The sequence below is a fragment of the Panthera leo genome, chromosome B2, assembly GCF_018350215.1.
Source record: "Panthera leo isolate Ple1 chromosome B2, P.leo_Ple1_pat1.1, whole genome shotgun sequence".
NCBI lineage: Eukaryota > Metazoa > Chordata > Mammalia > Carnivora > Felidae > Panthera > Panthera leo.
This window is the reverse complement of record NC_056683.1, coordinates 4,860,764-4,881,518: the sequence shown is the minus strand read 5'-3', so window position 1 is coordinate 4,881,518 and position 20,755 is coordinate 4,860,764. Positions and strand designations below refer to the sequence as shown.

At 46.5% G+C, this 20,755-nt stretch overlaps 1 protein-coding gene across 10 annotated transcripts in view; it reads right to left on the bottom strand.

Annotated features, from left to right (window-relative positions):
* RIPOR2 (RHO family interacting cell polarization regulator 2) overlaps window positions 1-20,755 on the bottom strand; it is a 228,928-nt gene that overhangs the window by 58,522 nt on the left and 149,651 nt on the right. For all 10 annotated transcript variants that reach the window (XM_042937755.1, XM_042937747.1, XM_042937748.1 and 7 more), the window contains 3 exons: window positions 3,471-3,597; window positions 1,570-1,725; window positions 691-769 (listed from right to left, as the gene is read on the bottom strand). In XM_042937755.1, coding sequence (XP_042793689.1) covers window positions 691-769; window positions 1,570-1,725; window positions 3,471-3,597 — 362 coding nt within the window. Of the gene's footprint in view, window positions 1-690; window positions 770-1,569; window positions 1,726-3,470; window positions 3,598-20,755 lie in introns of those variants that run through there.

Below are 20,755 nucleotides of genomic sequence, written 5' to 3'. Positions count from 1 at the left end.
TGGAGAGAGAGTATGAGCAGGCGAGGGGCGGAGAGAGAGGGAGAGAGAATCCCAAGCAGGTTCTGAGCTGTTAGCACAGAGTCCCCCGTGGGGCTCGAACTCATGAACAGTGAGATCATGACCTGAGCTGAAGTCGGATGCTTAACCGGCTGAGCCACCCACGTGCCCCAGTATTTTTTCTTGATTATAAAGTCTACCTGCATAAACATATTTGGAAAATACTGAAAAATATCAAGAATAAAGCATTAAGAAGAAATATAACCTCCTTCACAAATACGCATCAGGAAGCGGACAGTAAGTACTTTGCCCCTTGGATCTGATTTTTTTTAAAGATATTTCTATTTTTATCTTTTATAATGTTTTATTTATATATTTTGAGGGAGAGAAAGAGCAAGGGAGGGGCAGAGAAGGAGGGAGAGAGAGGAATTCCAAGCAGGCTCTGCACTGTCAGCACAGAGCTCAATGTGGGGCTCAAACCCACAAACTGAGATCGTGATCTGAGCCGAAACCAAGAGTCGGACACTTAAGCAACTGAGCCACCCAGGCGCCCCATGACCTGCTTTTCTTAAAGGTTCTTCCTTGTCCTCGTACCCTTCTCCATCTCCCCATTTCTATCCAGGACAAAAAGAAAAGGACTTAGCCATAAAAAGGAATACTGTGTTAACATCCTACTGGTTGCACGACACCTACCAGGCGAGAGTTCCTTCTCATATCTTTTAACTGAGCTGTCAACTTGTCCAACTCCGTCTGGTGAACCTCCAGATACTCGCTGCAAAAAACAACAGGAAACACCACTGTGAGCTCTGTGCCTGGCGAGTGACATCTGGTGCCGGTGCTGACCCTGTCCTCCTGAAGGGGATTGAGAATCTGGTTCCTGCTCTGCAGAGGGCAAAGTCGGTGGGAGAGAGGCTGTGTGTTTCCCAATCTCTCAACTTTTGGAAAGCTCCAGCAGTTGCTTCTGGTACTATCCAGATGGTTAAAGAGCAGAACCCTGTGAGGCTGAAAGTCCAAAAAGAAAAACCAATGGGGAGAGAAGGGGCAAAACACCTATGGAGTCTGTCCTGGGTCCAGGTTCCCAGATTTCTATCTAGTTAAATACAACACTGACTCTATAGGGCACCCTGCACTCTAGGGAAATTTTATTCTGGGAAAATAATAATAATAATAATAATAATAATAATAATAATAATAAATATATATATAATATATACGACACAATATGACATAATACAACAACTTGGGAAGGTTTCAGAACTCTTCCTCAGCAATCACTAAAATGGAGACGTCTGTCCACCATTGTTTAATTAAGTGAACTCCAATTCGAGGCTGAGTTAAACACATCACTAGTTCAGATGTCCTTCAATGTCATGGATATGATGTGGAAACCCAACATATTTCACATGTTTGGGGCTCATTTAAGGCTTCCTCGGTTGCGGTGCAAGAATGAAATATCATTACAGAAATAGACATTTTAAAATGATCTCCTAAGACTTTGCTGTGTGCCCCCACCTCCCCCAGGACTTTAGAAAGGAGAAACGTTCTAGGGTATTGTTGGTTCAATGTTCTTACTCAAGTCCATTTTTCAAGGCTCTGACGACCTCTTCTACCCTCTTAGGCTGAGGCTCTTTGGGAGGGTTATTGTTTTTGTGTCCTAAATTGTGCATTTTCTTCAGTTTGGCCTGAGGCTTCTTGAGAGCGGAGGGATTTTCGATAAAGGAGTTACATCTATGCAGAGAGAAAAGAGATTGTGAGTCTCAGCATCCAAAAGGACTTGAGCAAAGACATGCCTTTTTCATCATCTTGTGTTTGTATTCGTGTCTTTCGGGGAAGGTATCGGTCCCTTATATATGCACAACCTGAGCCATCCTGTGTTTAGTTTATCAGCAGATGTACTATCAGATTTATTGCCCTGAACTGGACAGGCTACCTGGCTAGCCCGTCAGGTACGGTGCTCTGCGTGGAAACATGCCACACCACTGACATCTTATGGAAAGCCAAGGACAAACACTTCCGAGGAAGTGAGGAAGCAGAAGGATATAATCCAATGGAAAAACACGTGTGCTACGTAACCTTGGGCACGAACGTCTACTAAATTCGTCTAGGATGTGAATGAACAGTTTTGGTTTTTAAATGTTTGTTGAGAGAGAGAGAGAGAGTAAGTGTGCAAGAGGGGCAGAGAGAGAGGGAGACAGAGAATCCCAAGCAGGTTCCATGCTGTCAGTGCAGAGCCCAAATCGAGGCTCGATCCCATGAACCATGAGATCATGACCTGAGCCAAGATCAAGAGTCAGATGCTCAACAGCCTGAGCCCTCCGGGTGCCCCTGAACAGTTTTTAGATAAAGGTAAAAGCACAACATGTGGCTAACTCCAGACAGCATTAAAGAAAAGTCCAGGGGCGCATGGGTGGCTCAGTCAGTTGGGCATCTGACTTCGGCTCAGGTCATGATCTCACAGTTCGTGGGTTTGAGCCCTGCAGCGGGCTCTGTGCTGACAGCTCGGAGCCTGGAGCCTGCTTTGGATTCTGTGTCTCCCTCTCTCTCTTTCTGCCCTTTCCCGGCTTGCACTCTGTCTCTCTCAAAAATAAATAAATAAATAAAAATAAATAAACATTAAAAAAATTAAAAAAAAAAAGTCCATGTAGCTGGGCCAATAGCTTGTTTTCAGCTTGATTTTGATGGAGTAAATTATCTTTAGGTAGAACATAAAACTTAGTGTCACATTAGTGGCAGGGAGTGCGGTGGGAAAGTGGACACCTGATAGCTTAGACCCAAACTACCGATCCGATTAGGAGACCAAGAGGCCAGAACCTCACTGACCCCACTGTCAACAGGAAAGCCGTGACCTCCGAGTGTGGCAGGTGCCTGCCCCGTGCCTTTTCCTCTGCTGCAACCGTGCACACCAAAGGGGATGTGACAGGTCAGAGCACAAGGGCCCGAGAGCCTGTAAGACCTCTGCTGTGTCAGAAAAACCGACGACAGACCTACTCCATGTTACCTATTTCATTACCCATGTGTTCCCCCAAGTCCTGGCGTAGATGAAGGGAGATTCCAGAGAAAGCGGAAGACTAACTTCCCAAGCCCGTATCCGAATGACATCTGCTTCCCAGAGTTGATGTGCAGATGCTGTCTTTACCGGCTGCGTAACTTTATACCCAACGCAGGCTCCCAAATCTGGATGCCGTGGGGAATGTGCTGCATGGGGCGTGGAGTGGGAGGGTGGGGAAAGCTATGCACAGATACCGCTGGCTTGTCCAAGATCCTCAGCCATCTGCTTTGCAGCAGGAATTTGAAATGACAGAAAAGAAACCACGGTCCTTAATTTTTGGTGCATTACGTCTGTTTCATGAAAGAGATTCAAATAGCACGTGTGTGTGTGTTTTGACAAGGCTGCGTGCTCACAGAGCCTCTCCAGGGCATGAGCTCACGTCCTTCTCGCGCTGCGTCCCGGAAGAGACCCGCACACGACTTGCCTGGATCGCCTCTCCTGAAGGCCGCTGAACCCCGCAAAGGACTGGCTTCTGATGATCCCATTGGGTCCCCCAGGTGAGAAGGACTGGGACCCTACCAACATGATTTCTGGGAGTCTGGCTGGTAGTCCTGTAAGACAGTGGAAAGATTATGGCAAATTACAGGCAGGTCCAGGCAGAAAAAACACTAAGCTTGTCAACAATGACAAAGGTGAGGTGAGGTGAGTCATGAGACCATTAGATGTTTGTAAGTCTTGTTTCCTAGGGCTCGTTCCTTTCCAGCCAAAGGATTCAGCTCGCGAGTGAAGAAGAAAAAGATACCCACCTACTGAGACAGAAATAAATGAAAATTGCACACAATTATCAGTCATTTTAGGTTTCTTTTCTGGGATTTTTTTTTTTTTTTTTTTTTGACAGGCTCAGATACATGAAACCTTCGGAACGTTTACCTCCATTCAACAGCAGAAACACACAAACAGGCCAAGTCAACGTTTCGGCCAGGCCCCGCATCCCATTCAAAACACAGGCAGGTCTCAGGGTAGGATTCTACATTTAGAAGTCAGATGGCTGAAAACACGAGGTGTCTTGAGAGATGAATTTACTTAAGCTTGTTCTCCTTTCTACCCTTAAGTATATTTTGAAAGATACGATCTCGCCACTGTTGTGGCCTTGCAAAACAAGACAGGTAAAGAGAGCATTCACAAAAGTGGGGATAATGTAGGTTATTAAATGAGAATACAGGAGGAGCGGGAGGAAAGGGAGGGGGAAATACAGCAGAAAGCACGCCCCCTATTTCAGTCTCTCGCTCGGCTTTTGTCAAGACTCACCACGCCAATGACTAAGAGGCATTGTCAAAACACAACTCTGGTGGACACAAGCCTGAGGTTAGTTCCCCCAAAGGACTGGCCTGAGCTGTTAGGTAATTCTACCCGCCTAGGTCAGGCAGAGTGGAAGCAGATACCATTGTCTTAGCAGGGAACCTCACTCCGGAGAGGAACAGGCTCCAGGAGAATGGGGAGGCAGCCTCTGGGAGGACTGAGGGCTTCCAGAGTGAGCAGACACCGGCCTGGCCTGTTTGAACAGCACCAGTAACTGTCCTTTAAAGACCCAGCAAGCAAGCAAGAAAAGCTAAAAGGCACAGCAGCGGAACTTTTCAGATGGGATGGAAGAGTCACTTCGCCAGGGCGTACCGGACTGGCCCCTCCCCCATGCCTTGGCTGGTTTCTAAATCCCCTCATTCGGTCCCTACCCCCTCCCTCCCTCTCTAGAAGAAAGCAGCTCTGGGGTGTACAGGGATTCTTGCAGAGCCCGGGTGTTGACTCACCCGGCAACAGGCTTTACAACAGGCACCAGGCTTGCTGGATGGGACCACAGCCCTACCAGTTCCATGCCAGCTATGGGGGGAGGGGGCAGGGGTGGGAGTGGGAGGTTAAGTTTTGCTGGCGTTCTTTAGCATTTTAAAAGTGACGATGGAGGGGCACCTGGGTGGCGTAGTTGCTTGAGCATCCGACTTCGGCTCAAGTCATGATCTCACGGTTCATGGGTTCGAGCCCCGCGTCGGGCTCGGTGCCGGCAGCTCGGAGCCTGGAGCCCGCTCCGGACTCTGTGTCTCCCTCTCTCTCTGCCCCTCGCCTTCCGGTGCTCTGTCTCTCTTTCTCTCTCTCCCAAAAATAAACATTAAAAAAATCAAATCAAAGAAGTGATGATGTGTGTGTGCGCGCGCGTGCGTGCAGTGAAGGTACTACCTCACGCACCGATGGCAGGGAGAAACGCAAGACTCAACGAGGTCCTTCTAGGTGCTCTCTGCTGCTTCCTAAGAGGTCGTCCGCGTCTCAGGCTCATACAGCACGCCTCTGCCATCTTTGTGTGTACACGCCAACCTGTCCTGAGTATCAAGAAGACACTATCGTCGCGGCGCCTGGGTGGCTCGGTCGGTTAAGTGTCCGACTTCGGCTCAGGTCCGGATCTCAAGGTTCGGGAGATGGAACCCCGGTCAGGCTCACTGCTGTCGGTGCAGAGCCCGCTTCGGGTGCTCTGCCCCCCTCTCCCCGCCCCTCCCCTGCTCTCTCTCTCTCAAAAAATAAATGAATACTTAAAAAAAAAGGAAGAAGACACTTTAGTTTGCGTTATTTCTGTAGTCGACAGTTTTATAATCACCTTAAGGTCTAAATTTGGGGAATTTTATTAGTACTGTATCTCACTTTATAAATTATTGCTCAGTAGATCTGTTGTTGCAATTACGGGAATCTTCGATCATGGGGAAAGAATTAAAGCATTTGAAATATTTTAATGGCATGATCATTTTTTTAAGCCACAAAGATTTGTTTTCTCTTATCCATTCGATCGGTAGTTTCCACTAGGGGCATCGGGATCCTGTGGCCAGGCGTTCAATTTAATTAATGCGGAAGGCCACGTGGGTACTGGGGTTTTGCAAAGGTCCTCAACTGATTCTTAGGCTCAGCAAAGACAAGAAAAAAAAATGATGCCAAGTTGGTTGAAATTTTAAAACTTCAGTTAGAATAATCTTCTCAACTCCAACTTTTAACGTATACCGTTCGGTCTTAAATAGGCTTCTCTTTGCAAAGTTTAAATGTCTGGTTAAATGAATTAAACCCATGAACCGGATGGTAGAATAATTCACCTTTTCCCTCCGTTCAGCAACAGATAAGGGTCTTGAGAATAAGACACACGCCTGTCCAGGATTCTACGACTGTAAAGTGCTTTGGGATGGGTAAAACCCTCGGAAGCTACATGTTGAATGGACGATCAGTAGGAACGTGCTTGCTGGTCTGAGGAATGATCATTATCAGGCAAGAATTTGGCCGAGAGCTGGTTTAGGCCGAGATCTCTATCCTGCGGGTCAGCTGTCCCGAAGGCTGACAAGCCGCCCAAGGGGAGTCGTAGAGCACAAGTGCACAGCCCCCCCACACAAAGTCCGGCTGTTGGCGAAAGGGGTAGGTTGGGACCGGGGAGACAGAGGAGGAGGCATTCGGGCCACGTGACCACCGCGTCCCGCAACTCAGAAGGAGGCAAGTTCTTTGCTACCAGCCTTCCGGCCGCCTCAGCTTCTCCGCACTGGCACATTTACCCGAAAGGCTCTGTTGCCTCCTTTTTGATGACCCCACTTCCGCCTCTGTGCTCTCAAAGTCTGCAGGCTCCTCCCTGGCTCCCTAAGAAGTCCCACGGATGCAGTCTTCCCAGCTTCCAGCAAAACCACCCCCCAAACTGCACCGGTCCCTTTCAGGGCTCTGAGGACTTAAAACCAGTCATCCCCACCCGAGTCATTTACATTTTCCTTTTACATGCTCCTTTGGCCTGAACGCTTGAACTTAAAAAAAGAAAAAAAAGGCCACGTAGAACTGGAGTATCGATGCTGGGATGCTGGTAGGGATAGGGGGTTAAAGCTGGGTTTATCCTCCCAAGTTTGGAGGACGATTTGGAAGATCTGTTTAAAAAGTAAAACATTTGGGGCGCCTCGGTGGCTCTGTCAGTTGAGCGTCTGGCTCTTGATTTTGGGTCGGTCATGGTCTCAGGGTCGTGGGATCGAGCCCCACATTGGGCTCCGTGCTGAGCACGAATCCTGCTTAAGATTCTCTCCCACCCTCTGCCCCTCCCCTCTGCTCACCCTCACATGTGTGCTCTCTCTCTCTCCTCGAATAAATAAATACATAAATAAAATAAAAGGTTAAACATTGGTATCCTTTAACATGTCCTGTCTACTCTTCAGTATGTCCCGTAGAGAAAGACTCAAGTTCACAAAGGGGCATTTACAGGGATGTTGATGACAGGCAGTGGAACAGGGGAAAAACGGAAACAAATGCCAGTTTTTACAGCAACAGTCGATAATGCATCACGGCAAAACCCTGGGATAGAATACTACGTGGCAGTTAGAAAACAATAGGCCCGGGGGGCATCTGGGCGGCTCAGTCGGTTGAGCATCTGACCTCAGCTCAGGTCATGATCTCACGGTTCATGAGTTTGAGCCCCACGTCTGGTTCTCTGCTGTCAGCTCGGAGCCTGCTTCAGATCCTCTGTCTGCCCCTCCCCTGCTCGTGCTCTGTCTCTCTCTCTCTCCCTCAAAAACAAATAGACATTCAAAAAAGGACAAAAAAGGAACATATGTGATACGCGCTGGGCAACATATATACTTATATTGCTGTGTAGAAGTCTTGCAAAGGAGAAATCTGACTTCTAAGAAGCGATGTGTCAGGTTTCACAAATTCTCATTACACCAGAACAGTTCAGATTCCCCCGGTGACATCCTTACGAGTCCTGAGCTTTGTGCCAACGTCTTTATTTCATCTGCAAAACTTGTGTGTGTGTGGGGGGGTACTCAGCACATGGGGCACCCAGCACGTGAGGCCAACGCTCTTCAGATACCATGCCTAGTAACCAAGAAACTCCTCGGAAAACAACCAACTCTTCTTTGGGTGCTGCTACTTAAAACTGCTGGGGCTCCGAAAAACGTTTGGACTCGTCGCCCAGTCTTCTGAAAGATGCCAACACCAGAGTTCCTCTGTACCTGACCAATCCCGGGCCAGTTTCCATTCTGGGGCAAACGGTCAAGTGCGGGTCTGGTCCTCACTCTGCTTTGTCCCAGGACACCCGGCTGGTGTTCCAGGCAGCTGTCCCTGCCCTGCCATTCCTCACTCCACGGGAAGCATGGGATGCCTCTGGAAAGAATCCCAAGCACCTTGCCTCGAACAGGCCCTGCCGTTCTGAGCTGAGCCTCTTGGAAAAGCAGCCAGAAAGCCACAGCTGCTTCTCTTCTCGACTCTTTGAAAAATGCAGCTTCCTTCTCTGTGGCACAGTGACAGGATCCGACCAAACACGGACCAGGGGCTTTTGCAATTAAAGCGAGTATCGGATTTTACACGTCATAACACGGGGATACAGGTACACTGGGCCTCGGTGGGCGCTGTGAGCCACCGCCCCCGGTGGAAAGTCCTGGGCTTGGTTTAGATTAGAAGGCAGCTGATCAAATCGGCAGGCAGGTCGTGGAGAAGAGCACAGAGCCTGGAGGTGGCAGGGTCTGGGGTGGGGGCGGAGGCAGATAAAAAGGAACCAGGGGATGAAGAGGTCCCCGCTCACGCCGCCGGGTCTCCTGCCCTGTTTCGACCACAATATGAGTGTAATTCAGAGGGGGAAACAGCCGGCTAGCTGGAGAACGAAGCGATAAGCTGACTCTTAAGAATACATGAATGAGTGATATAAAAATCAACCCTGGACAGTTGCTTGCGGGGTGGGCAATACGAGCTTTTATCACACAGCAGGCCCACGCGCAGCAGGGTCTACACTGCGGCGTGTGGTAGCTGCACCAGCAGAAGTGGTAAAAGGGGAAGAAAAACTTTGGAAAAGTTCGGTCCTGGCGATGGGTCTGTCTCCCATTGTATCTTTATTACCCTGTATTCTGGCTTATGCTTTCTTGTGACTTTGATGAGCCCGAGTTGCAAGCCTCTCCTCCCAAATCTGAACCGTTCCTCTAGGGGACCCGTGAGGTCGAGTGCGCTAAGGTAAGGATCCGGAGAGCCCAGCTGCAGGCTGACCTCCTTGCAACACCTGCCCGGCCACAGTCTCCACACCGACCGGGTCAGGGAGGGGGGCCCGAGGCATGGAGCAACCTGAAAGTAACTGGACAAACTGTCCAGTCAGCTAGAAGGAATGTGAATCAGATTGTTAGAGCGAAATCTACCGAGATTCGTTCAAGGAAATGGGAATTATTGGGGTGCCCGGGGGGTTCAGTGGGTTGAGCTTCTGACTCTCCACTTCAGCTTGGGTCATGATCTCATGGTTTGTGAGTTCGAGCCCCGCTGACAGTGCGGAGCCTGCTTGGGATTCTCTCTCTCTTCTCTCTGCCCCCTCCCCCCCCCCAAAGAAATAAACTTAAAAAACACAATGATTCTGAACATAATGCATGCTAAATTTTGCAACCTGCTTATTTTTATCAGGTTCTTTTTATAGGGCTCTGTCGAAAGGGTTATAAATCAGCTTTCTTCATAAACTATCTTCAAAAAGGGTACTTAAGGGGCATCTGGGTGGCTCAGACAGTTAAGCGTCTGACTTTGGCTCAGTCATGATCTTGTGGTTCGTGAGTTCAAGCCCCACGTCGGGCTCTGTGCTGACAGCTCAGAGCCTGGATCCTGCTTTGGATTCTGTGTCTCCCTCTCTCTCTACCCTTTCCCTGCTCACACTTTGTCTCTCTCTGTCTCAAAAATAAATAAACATTAAAAAAATAAATAACAATAAAAACGGTACTTAAGTCTGCCCCGTATTCCATATGTTCCTTTGGATAATCAGTGGAAATAGAACCAGTCTGTGTGATATATGCTTTTTATTTCTGATTTTAAGATGTGGCCAAAGGCAAAGCGAACCCCTCTGATGGTGACCCCAGGGTTCTCTTGGGGAAATGGGGGACTAATTAGCATTAGTCCACGCTTGGCTTGTAGGACCCAAACATCGTGAAATTAAAACATGACAAAATGGCTGGACATCATCGCCCTAACCCTTGAAGAGAAAGCTAGTTTTTTTTTTAAATGCGTATTTATTCTTGAGAGGCAGAGAGCACACAAGTGTGCAAGGGGCAGAGAGAGAGAGAGAGAGAGAGAGAGAGAGAGAGAGAGAGAGAGAGAGGAGATCCAAAGTGAGCTCTGTGCTGACAGCAGGGAGCCCGATGTGGGGGCTCGAACTCAACTATGCGATTGTGACCTGAACCGAAGTGGGACGCTTAAACCAACCAACTGAGCCACCCAGGCGCCCCTGAAGAGAAGGGTTTTTACAGCATTTTCCTCTTTTTATGTAACCAAATCTAATTAAGAACACATACAGGTAAATCTGGAAGACTCCCACTGCTGATAGAAAATATAAGACATCTGTGATTTCTGAGTGACCATGGTAAGGATATTTCGGCTCTCACCAAGGCATTTCTCATGAGGGGAGAGTGTCTACTTAAAAGCCAACTGTTGCCACAGTTTCAAAGCTACGTCCTCTCCGGAAGTTAGGCGAGACCAATCCTCTGGGACAGGATGATGACTATAGCAGGTCTGGAGGCAGGTTGCTGGGTGATGTGCTGGTAAAAGTAACAAATGCTAGAATCAATTCAAGTGTTTGCCTGGTGCCAGGATGGCAGCAGCCACAGGGGCAGGAGAGACCTCTGGGGGGCCTTGGGACTGTGCCAACACTGTGCTGTGGTCACGGTCGGACAACCGCACACATCTCCTAAGGCCCATGCTGTACACTCGGGTGAGTAAATGCTACGGTATGTGAGTTCTACGTCAATAAAGCTCTTAAAAAAATCACTGTCAAGTTTTAGAAAAAGTCCCCACTCCTTCTGCAAGAGGAAGTGCCAGGGAATCAGGACTTGAAAGGGAAAAGCGGAATCGACGAACAACCGGCTGAGAGTTGACGCTTTTGTGATCCAATCCCGAGGCCGTGTGAGATGCCGCTCGCAGCTCCCCCACCCCTGCACTTTCTGAGTCACTTCTGCAAGGCTGATTTGTGTTCCTTTCCTCTGCTTCTTAACATCGCCATCCTGTTTATGCTCCCCCCACCATCTTGGTCAAGAGCAGAAGTATAATTCAGTTGTCTGAAAGAGGCATGTGGGCCAGATGTAAATAGCCTGCTATGCTAAATGATGATTTAAGATGAATCCTAAAAATAGGCGTCTGCTTATTATATGGTTGCAAGGTGCCTATTACAGAAGTTGACTAATCTTTAAAAAAAAAGTAGATATATTTAAGTCATTGGCTATTTTTTTTATGCAGTGCTTTAAAATAAATCAAGTCAATGCTAATATTTACTTCTTAGTTGTCAACATTAACCGAATAATAAATGCACGCATGACACACGACACTAAGACAAGTAACCCGGATGGATTAAAAACAATCTAGCGAACAATGCGCCATAGACTCACTCGTCAGCAAGAGACGGCAGAACCAACATGGCGTCTTGGGCAAGTGCCGAACCTGCTGGGTCTCCATTCTGGTGTCTGTGGAACGAGAGTGGTATTTCCTTCCCATAGTAACAGTTAAGCATTATAAGGTTCAACTGAGATCAATGCATCATTCAATCTTACCATTACAAGGCTACTTGGACATTTTTTTTTAAGTTCTACTTTTTCAAAGTTTTTATTTAAGTAATCTCTACCTACACCCAACAGGGCTCAAAACTCATGACCCCAAGATCAAGAGTCACATGCTTTTCCAAGAGCCAGCCAGGTGCCCCTTCTGGGAGATCTTCTAACCTGACTTCTCATCATCCCTGCAGATGGCAGGACATCAGCCTAAAAACATACATAAGATAAAGGAGGGCTTTCTACAAGACCAGTGTGCTAACCGCTGAGGTATGGGGTCTTGGTAGCAGAGTGCTTTCTAAAAGGTGAAATGCTACAGAAACACAGAGATTGCGATAATAAAGACTTTGGTTCAATTAACTTGGGAGAAAAAGAAAGAAATTCATCTTCAGAATCGCTGTAAACCAATATTGATGGTTTTCTTTCCATGGTTTCTAAGACTCCATCCATCGGCACATAATTAAGTATATGTGATACGCTCAACACTGGCAGGATTCTGCACGTTGTCCAAGATCCAAAGAGAACCGGAACAGGTCTCTGATTTAAACAGCTTCAGTAATTTAATTGGAGAAGAGAATATGACTGTACATAAGCAGATGGGAGACAATTTGTGATGTAAGAAACACCAAGGGCAGCACCTGCTTCTCAGGGCTCCAGAAAAGTGCCAAGCAGAGATGTCAGGGGTCTGGGCTCGGTTTGCGTGGTTCAGCTTACAGCCATTTGAACCGCTGCAAGTTACTTCTCTGAATCCCAGTCCCCTCATTCATATAAAGGATAAACACTTGGAAGATCTTTATGAGGGGCAAATGAGAGAGCATATATAATGCCTGGGATGTAGCAGGTGCTAAACAAGACTAGCTTTTGATAATAACGTCAAACATAGAGCATCATGGGTGGGAACTCACGGATGCAGGAACCTACTTGTATTATAACTGTTTTCCTGAATATCTCGTCTCTTCAACCAAGCTACAAACTTCTCCCAATAGAGAAGATCAATGAGACAGTGGCCACCAGGAAGTTTCATAAAGAAGATAAAACCGGCTACTTCGAGAATGGGAGTGAGCCAGATAGGCAAAAGCGAGCAAAGCTGGAAAATCACATTTTTCTGAAGATAGCAAGTTTTAGATCATTAAAAGCCACACCACTTTAAATACTGATAAGGACTAAACACACGAGTGCTTTCGAAGCCTAGTTCAAAAGTCAACTAAAAAAAAACACACATGGGATTCTGAAATAATTTAAAGCTGGGGCGCCTGGTGGCTCAGTCGGCTAAGCGTCCGACTTCGGCTCAGGTCATGATCTCACAGTTTGTGAGTTTAAGCCCCGCATTGGGCTCTGTGCTGACAGCTCAGAGCCTGGAGCCTGCTTCAAATTCTATGTCTCCCTCTCTCTCTGCTCCTCCCCTGCTCACACTCGGTCTCTCTCTCCTTCAAAAATAAATAAAAACATTAAAAAAAAATTTAAAAAATGAAATAATTTAAAGCTTACAGAAGAGTTGTAAGAAAAGTACGGAAAGCTCTCCTATATCCTTTACCCAGATTCACTATTTTAAAAAAAATTTGTTAATGTTTTTTATTTATTTTTGAGACAGAGAGAGACAGAGCATGAGCAGGGGAGGGGCAGAGAGAGAGGGAGGCAGAGAATCCGAAGCAGCCTCCAGGCTCTGAACTGTCAGCACAGAGCCTGACGTGGGGCTTGAACCCACAAACCGTGAGATCACGACCTGAGCTGAAGTCGGATGCTTAACCAACTGAGCCACCCAGGCGCCCCCAGATTCACTATTTTTTGACGTCTGCCACATTTTATGTCCTCCTCCCCCTATACACACACATACACATTATTTCCTAAATCATTTTGGGGAAATTTGCGTATACATATTTATGCATATATTTGCTCCACCCCATTGAGCAATCGGCCAGTATGATGCAAATTTACTTTGAAATAGGTCAATGTGTATTTCCTGAGAACACAGACATTCACTGCCAGAACAACAGTGTAGTGATCAATATCAGGAAATTAAACATGTACACAATACTATTATCTAATGTGCAGATCTCATTCAAATTCCACCAACTGTCCCCATAATGTACTGCCTAGCACCCCTACCCTCATGCCAGGAGCCGGTCCAGGACCATGCCCTGTCTCTCTTGTCATGTGTCTTTAGCCTCCTTTAATCTGGGAGGGTTCCTTGCTTGACCTTTGTCTTTCATGACATTGGCATTTTCAGAGAGTACAGACCAGCTGTGTCCCAGAATGTTCCTTCGTTTGGGTTTGTCCGACATTTTCTCATAATTAGGTTCAGGCTCTGCATTTCGGGCAGTGACATCACATAAGTGGTACTGTTGTCCTTCTTAAGGCATCGCATCAGACGGCACGAGGACTCTCTTGGTCCCATTACTGGTGATGTTAACATTGATCACTCGGTTGAGGTGTTGTTGGGCAGTTTCTCCCCTGGAAAGTTACTATTTTTGCCTTTGTAATTGATAAGTGGTTGGTAAGGAGGTACTTGGAGGCTATGCCAATATCTTGTTACTCTGACCCAGGAGTTTTAGCATCCATTGATGGCTCCTGCCCAAATCAATTATTACTATGATGGTGGCAAAATGGTCCTCTTTGAACTTAATAACTTTGTTTTTTCTACTGTAAGAAAGAGCTTTCCTTAATCTTTTTATTTATTTGTTTGCTTATTCCATGATTGTCAGGATAGTCAGGAGGGACTCATGGATTCTTATTTAAGGGATTTAATCCATTAATTCCTTAAAATTTTTTTTTAATGTTTATTTTTGAGAGAGAGAGAGAGAGAGAGAGAGAGAGAGACAGTATCAGTGGGGGAGGGGCAGGGAGAGAGGGAGACTCAGAATCCAAAGCAGGCTCCAGGCTCCGAGCGGTCAGCACAGAGCCCGACGCGGGGCTCGAACTCACGAACCGCGAGATCAGGACCTGAGCCGAAGTCGACCGCTTAACCAGCTGAGCCCCCCCGGGTGCCCACATTGAACCCATTCCTTTCATTGACACCAAAGCCAACTGTCCTTCACAGCATTTTCCGAGCAGTTCACCGAGAGGCTCTTCCCTCTGCACCAAAACTCTGCATCACTAGCGGGAAGTCACAGACTCGACCCAACTTGTTTGATGACTGTTTTCTCGAACATCTCATCTCTTCAACCGAGCTACAAACTTCCGAGGGGAGGCTCCGTCTATCTGCACCAGCTTTGTTGACTCTTGGCACAGGGTAGGCGAGAAGAGCAGAGCCCTGGTGCCAGGCTGATCCAGGTTTCACCCAAGTCCACTGGTCCTCTCTACGCTCTAATTTTTCTCAATACAATGAAGACAGTAGTAGCTAAGTCACTTAGGCTGTTGCAGGGAGGAAGTGAGACAATGTATGTAAAAGGCTGGTGTGAGCTAATGTCTACCTGTCAACCAGAGCCTGCGCTTTGAAGATGCCTCTGACTTTTATCAATCAAGTGGCATGTATTATTTAGAAAGCCATATGCGTTTTACAAGGGAAGAGACATATAGGAACGAAGTAATTTGACACGACTGCTTCCTTCTTTTTCGCTCTTTTATCACCCCTCAAAGCAATCACAGCAGAGCACGGGAAAGCTATTTTAAGGGTCTGGCTGACTCATCTGAAGAGTAGAGAAGAAATGTTAATCGCATGTCTATTCACCGGGACAGTCAGTTGCAGTAGCTCTCAGGTGACTGACGCCGGTTCCGCCTGAGGAAAACGAAAACTCTGTTTCTTCCTCTATTCTGGCAGATTAAATAAAATGCAGCGAGTGGCAGCTGGCCTTATGATAATTGGAGGAGAAATGACTCAGGACGTAAAACCAGCTTAAATCTCAAGAGGGGTTGGGTGGATTTTAACTAATGTTTTCATAACTCATCGCAAAATGCAAAGTCTAGAATAGTCCTAGACCTTCATTTGGTGCACACGACATGGCAGAACAGGACCAACGGTGTCCTGGTTGGAAGGAAGGAGCATTTTGTATTTCAGTGAAGGTTGAAGCTGTTAGCAATCACAGTACAGTTATACATATATTTAAAGCCCATGCACATCAAAAGGGAACAATCTCTTGGGAAAGCTGTCCCCAGAGACAGCTTGGCTGATCCTGCTGAGAGAAACATACACCCACCGCAAACCCTCACTTTCTGATCGCCAGATTCAAAAACAACGCTCGCACATAGAAGAAAACGGCCCCGTGCCTAGCAGCACAATCACCTCCTCCAGGCTTTCTCCCATGTGGCCTGTGTATCCCAAGAGCTTGGCAACTCATTTCCAGCTAATGGTGAGTGTTGTTTCTCTACTTCGAAAACGCATCAAAGTGATACTGACATCTCCTGATGCTATTTGACTCTCCTAAAATTACCATTTTTGTGAGCTCATATTTTTTATTGGTTCACTAGAACCGAGCCACATCTTTGGAAATCCTAAACAGAGAAAACAACAACGACATTAAGTTCTAGGAGAGGGTCCCCAGTAGTGTGCTGGGAAGCCTAGTTTTGCACAACGTGCTTGTTCTCTTGCCCAGCGCGTGTGGAGAACACCGGTCTTTACGAACGAGCATGAGACGCAGAAAAAGGAACAGTGCCTTATAATCAAGCTACGTGATACGTTTCATCCCAGAAAAAGGATAAGTTATCTTTTTTTCTTTTTGAGTAATCTCAACACCCGACGTGGGGCTCGAACTTACAACCCTGAGTTCAAGAGTCGCACGCTCCACCAACTGAGCCAGCCAGGGGCCCCGAAGGGCCGCATTACCTTTAAGCTTTTCAGATACATAATCAAACTAATAAGACATGTTTCGTCTGGTCAAGTCGTCTTTTTTTTTTTTTTTTTTTTTTTTTTTTTTGGCCATCCACACAAGTAAACTGTGACGGTTTTGACTGTTTTGACGGTTTTGGCCATCCACACAGTAAACCGACTGACGGTTAAGTGACGGCAAATACAGCTAAAAGCACGGACTCCATTATGGTCATATCACATGATCACGGCCTTCATCCGAGCCAGGAGGTTACAGTGAAGCCCTCGCAATGCTAAGGGAACACAATGGACTTAAAACTAAGGCAGTTCTTTCAAACTCAGTCACATTGTCGTTTTATTCCTGTTGTTATGACAACACTTTTAAAAGCAGCACTTCAAATGCTTCGCATTCAGGCATCTCATTATAGACGTGAAAAACACCTGAGGGTACGCAGTGCTGCTCCTGGGGGCTTTAAGAGGCACGAAGAGATGCGGTTAGAACACTTGGGCTCCTTCTCAGCGTTGGCCCCCGGGGTCCCTAACTTGGCTTTTTTTCTACCAAAACAAGTAATGCGGGCTCATCCAGAGACGGGAAGCATAAAGAATTTACGTGGGCAGATACGCATTATTATTTACAGTCTCTGTTCGTAGTTGCAGCCACAAACAAGACATTCTTTCGCGACCTTGCATATTTCAGGCTCTTGGCGTCACGCCGCTGTTCCAAGTCTGTAAATGATGATGAGTTCTGATCAACCTACAGTTGCTTGCTGTTAGCTCTTGGAGCGCTTCGTTTATGCAAGTGTAAGTTTCCAGAAGGACTTCTCATAGCATGGATTTGCTATGAAAATTAACAATTGATCAAGGGACACTGGTATTGGAGTGAACCTGTTACATGCATCAGTGACCTGCTGGGTTCACACTACAGTCTGGGGAAAGCGTAGACGCGTTTGTTAGACTTTGTAATTTTTTTTTTTTTTTTTTAAGCAGCCTACAAATAGAAAAATGTTTTGGCTAAGGAAATGAGCTAGCTGGATATTGACATTTTCCAGTCATTATGTTTTAATAGGGAGAAACTGATCTGTCATGTTGAATTCTCCCTGCCCTGACGTACAGTTCTCTGATCATATCACCTTGGTCTCCCTAAATCGGTGGTGTTTTACATGAAGGCACGTGAATTATTACTAAGCAAAGTACAGAGGAAGTAAACGATACCAATGGATTCGTTTTGGAAGAACTCAGTGTCAAAAAGTTACTCTGGGATTCTAGCAGAAAAAGGCTGGTATGAACGAGCTATCTTCTGCCAGCAGCTTCAAAGTCGAGGGGCTTTTCAGAGGCCCGGACACATGTTCTCTGCATGGTAATTTTGGCAAATTAAACAGCTATAATAAGGATAGTCATTTCATTACTGGTCCTCACTGCTGCATACCAAGAAGGTGGCCATGTGGATAACATCTGCTGAGTTATTTTTGGTTGCCAAAAAAAAAAAATAATTTGTAATCAGAATGCAAAGCAGTTAGGTATAGCTAGATTATCAACAGAGCAGAAGAATTACATTCCTTTTTATGACACACCAAGAGTGGTCTATAATTTCGTACTATCCCTTGCTTTGTCCAAAGGATTTGAAGCTGTAAAAACGGCAATAAAGCAAAAAGCCCATCTAATCCTTAGCTTAAAGTACAATTTCATGCAAAGAAAGAACAAATGTTTATGGCTTCTTTCTCCCAAGGAACGACCCACACCAAAGGACTGCATCTTTCAACACGTGGTAAGTTTCTAACACCAAGGACAAAAGAATACATGAAGGCTTATTTGTACACGTGTGAAGTGCCACATTACTTGGATTCTGAGCCCAAAAGGCACCACCAGGATGCTTCCCCTCTCAGGTAGCCCACATAACGCGTGCAACCACACTGGGCTCTCTTAGTAAGGTAACTTCCACTCTTGGCTGTCAATGATCCCTTTTGCCCATTCATTGTCCTGAGCCAGTTTACCTAGAGGGGGTCAGATCCTTTTTTTTTTAAGTTTATTTATTTATTTTGAGGGAGAGAGAGAGTGTGTGCAAGTAGGGGAGGGGCAGAGAGAAAGAGAGAGAGAATCCCAAGCAGGCTCCACACTGTTAGCACAGAGCCCGACACGGGGCTCGATCTCATGAACCATGAGATCATGACCTGAGCCAAAATCAAGAGTCAGATGCCTGACCGACTGAGCCACCCAGGTGCCCCCAGATCCACTTTTACAGCAGGAAAAGGAGGGGTTGGAAGACTTTTCCCAACATCACCCGTCTCCCCTAATGCATCTCTCCACCGTCTCACTCTCACCAGCCTAAAACAGTGTTCTCTGCTAGACCTTCCCTATGATGGCTCACACATTTCCCTCCATTCTCTGGGTCACACCAGAACTGCGTGAAGAACTACTTTTATTTTTCTGGACTCAGGTCTTACTCTGCAATGCTTGGCCTTCCTTTGGCCCTTTTAAATTTTTTCTCTGGTTCACTGGTGAGAAAGTGGTTGTCATTCATTTTCTTTGGTCCTTTCCCACTGTCTCCCTCCGCCCCATCCCATCAGCTTGGGCGAGGTTATAAACAGAGTGAGAGCTGATGATTCTTCGGACAGACTGGGAGACATTGAACAGGGAACAGATTTCCCTGGGACCACTTCACAGGACCTCAGACTCCTTACTGATCAAATCATTTCTTCAAGGGAAAAAAGAGAGGGGGAAGGACACTAAGAGACTCAAGAGACATACCAACCAGATGCAACGTGTGGATCCTATTTTGACCATGATGACGAACCAACTGGGAAAAGGTCATTTTTGAGACACTCGGCACATTTTAATAGGAAGTAGATGTTAATAAGAAATATTGCTAATTATTTTGGTGTGAAATGGAATTAGGATTATGTGAGGAAATGTCCATACTTTTGAGATGCACACCAAAGGGTGTAGGAGTGAAATGACCTCAGGTCTAGATTTGCTTTAAAATGCTTCAACCATAATAACAAAAGGGAGAGAGGAAGCAGGTGTGGAAAATTCCTTTTTTAAATTAAATTTTATGTTAGAGAGCAGAAAGAGAGATCGAGGAGAGCAGAGGAGAGGGACAGAGGGAGAGAGAGAGAATCTTAGGCAGGCTCCACACTGAGCCATGGGGCTGGATCCCACGGGGCTGGAGCTTGGGATTACGACCTGAGCTGAAATCAAGAGTGGGACGCTCAACCGACTGAGCCACCCAGGTGCCCCAGTAGCAGGTGTGGAAAATTCTTAATAGTTGTTGCAACTGGTGATGGGTATTCAGGAATTTGTTATACCATTTGCTGTATTAAGTCTATTTATTGAATATTTTAATAATTTATTGGGTGTCTACTAGCCCAGTGCTGAAAAAAAATGAGTCAATCCCAAGTAGCATGTGGGTATCAGGGCTCTGATCTCGCATAAAGCAGGCAAAGATGACTTCAGAGACAGTGATTCTTAACCTTTGCCCCCTTTCTGGAGCACTCTAGGACACAGTGCGTGAAAGAATGATGAGTGCAAGGTGGCTGCAACGCGGGATAACCCCTGTGTTCTTCAGATCCGGGTGCAGATCAAGGCGAGGTCATTGAGAAGGGAGATGTGTCTGTTTTCTCTAGAAAGAAAAGGAGATTTTGTTTGGCCTGTTAATTTCATGGGTCTACTGTATCCTACTTCAAAGCAAACAAGAAGTCTATAATTTGACCACAATGAAGGTGAAATCAACTGGCTTCCGGTTCCAAATCCACCTAATTTTCCACTCCACTCAGGCCAACCTCTGGGTAGACACGAGAACTCCAAACTGGGACCATGTCTCTCAGGCAAGGAACAGGCTCGCAGAAAGGGGAGTTGTGTGGTTGGGGAGCCTCAGATTTTGCCTCTGTCCTCTGGCTCATGGGGAGAAGCTTGTGGGAGCACTCCAGGGCTTTTCCCTTAGAGCAGGCGGCAGAACGGGCAGAAACGAATGCGTGCTTCAAGCAAACCGGAGCATGGGACTGGGTAAGAAGAGCCACGCCAAAACAAAAACATGAAATAATCTCCGTGCGGGGAAGGCAGGCCTTCAAGCCAATCGACAGAGAGTTTCTCCAGCATGTGGAGCCTCTTTCCAAAGAACTTAGTGGCAGGCGCTAAACTGAGAAGACTTTAGCAAAAGTGACCCTTTGGAAATAAAAACAGAACGGTCCCTCGTCTGGTGGCTCCGCAGCTGTGTGTGCCTCCAGTATCGCCAAAGGGCCTTGGAGAGGAGATGGACAATTACGTTTTATGTTTGCAGATTCCTCTTTTCCAAATGCTCTGACACCTCCTCCGTATCCTGATAGTGACCCTATCAGGCATGACAGTTATCACGATCCCAGTCGTCCAGGTAAGGAAACCTACCTGTATGCAACTGTTCCATTCTGGAACTAGAATCCGACTTTCTCCCTCCCAGATGTGTCTTGTGTCTACCCATCTCCATTTCCTTCAGCGGAGAAGGCAGAA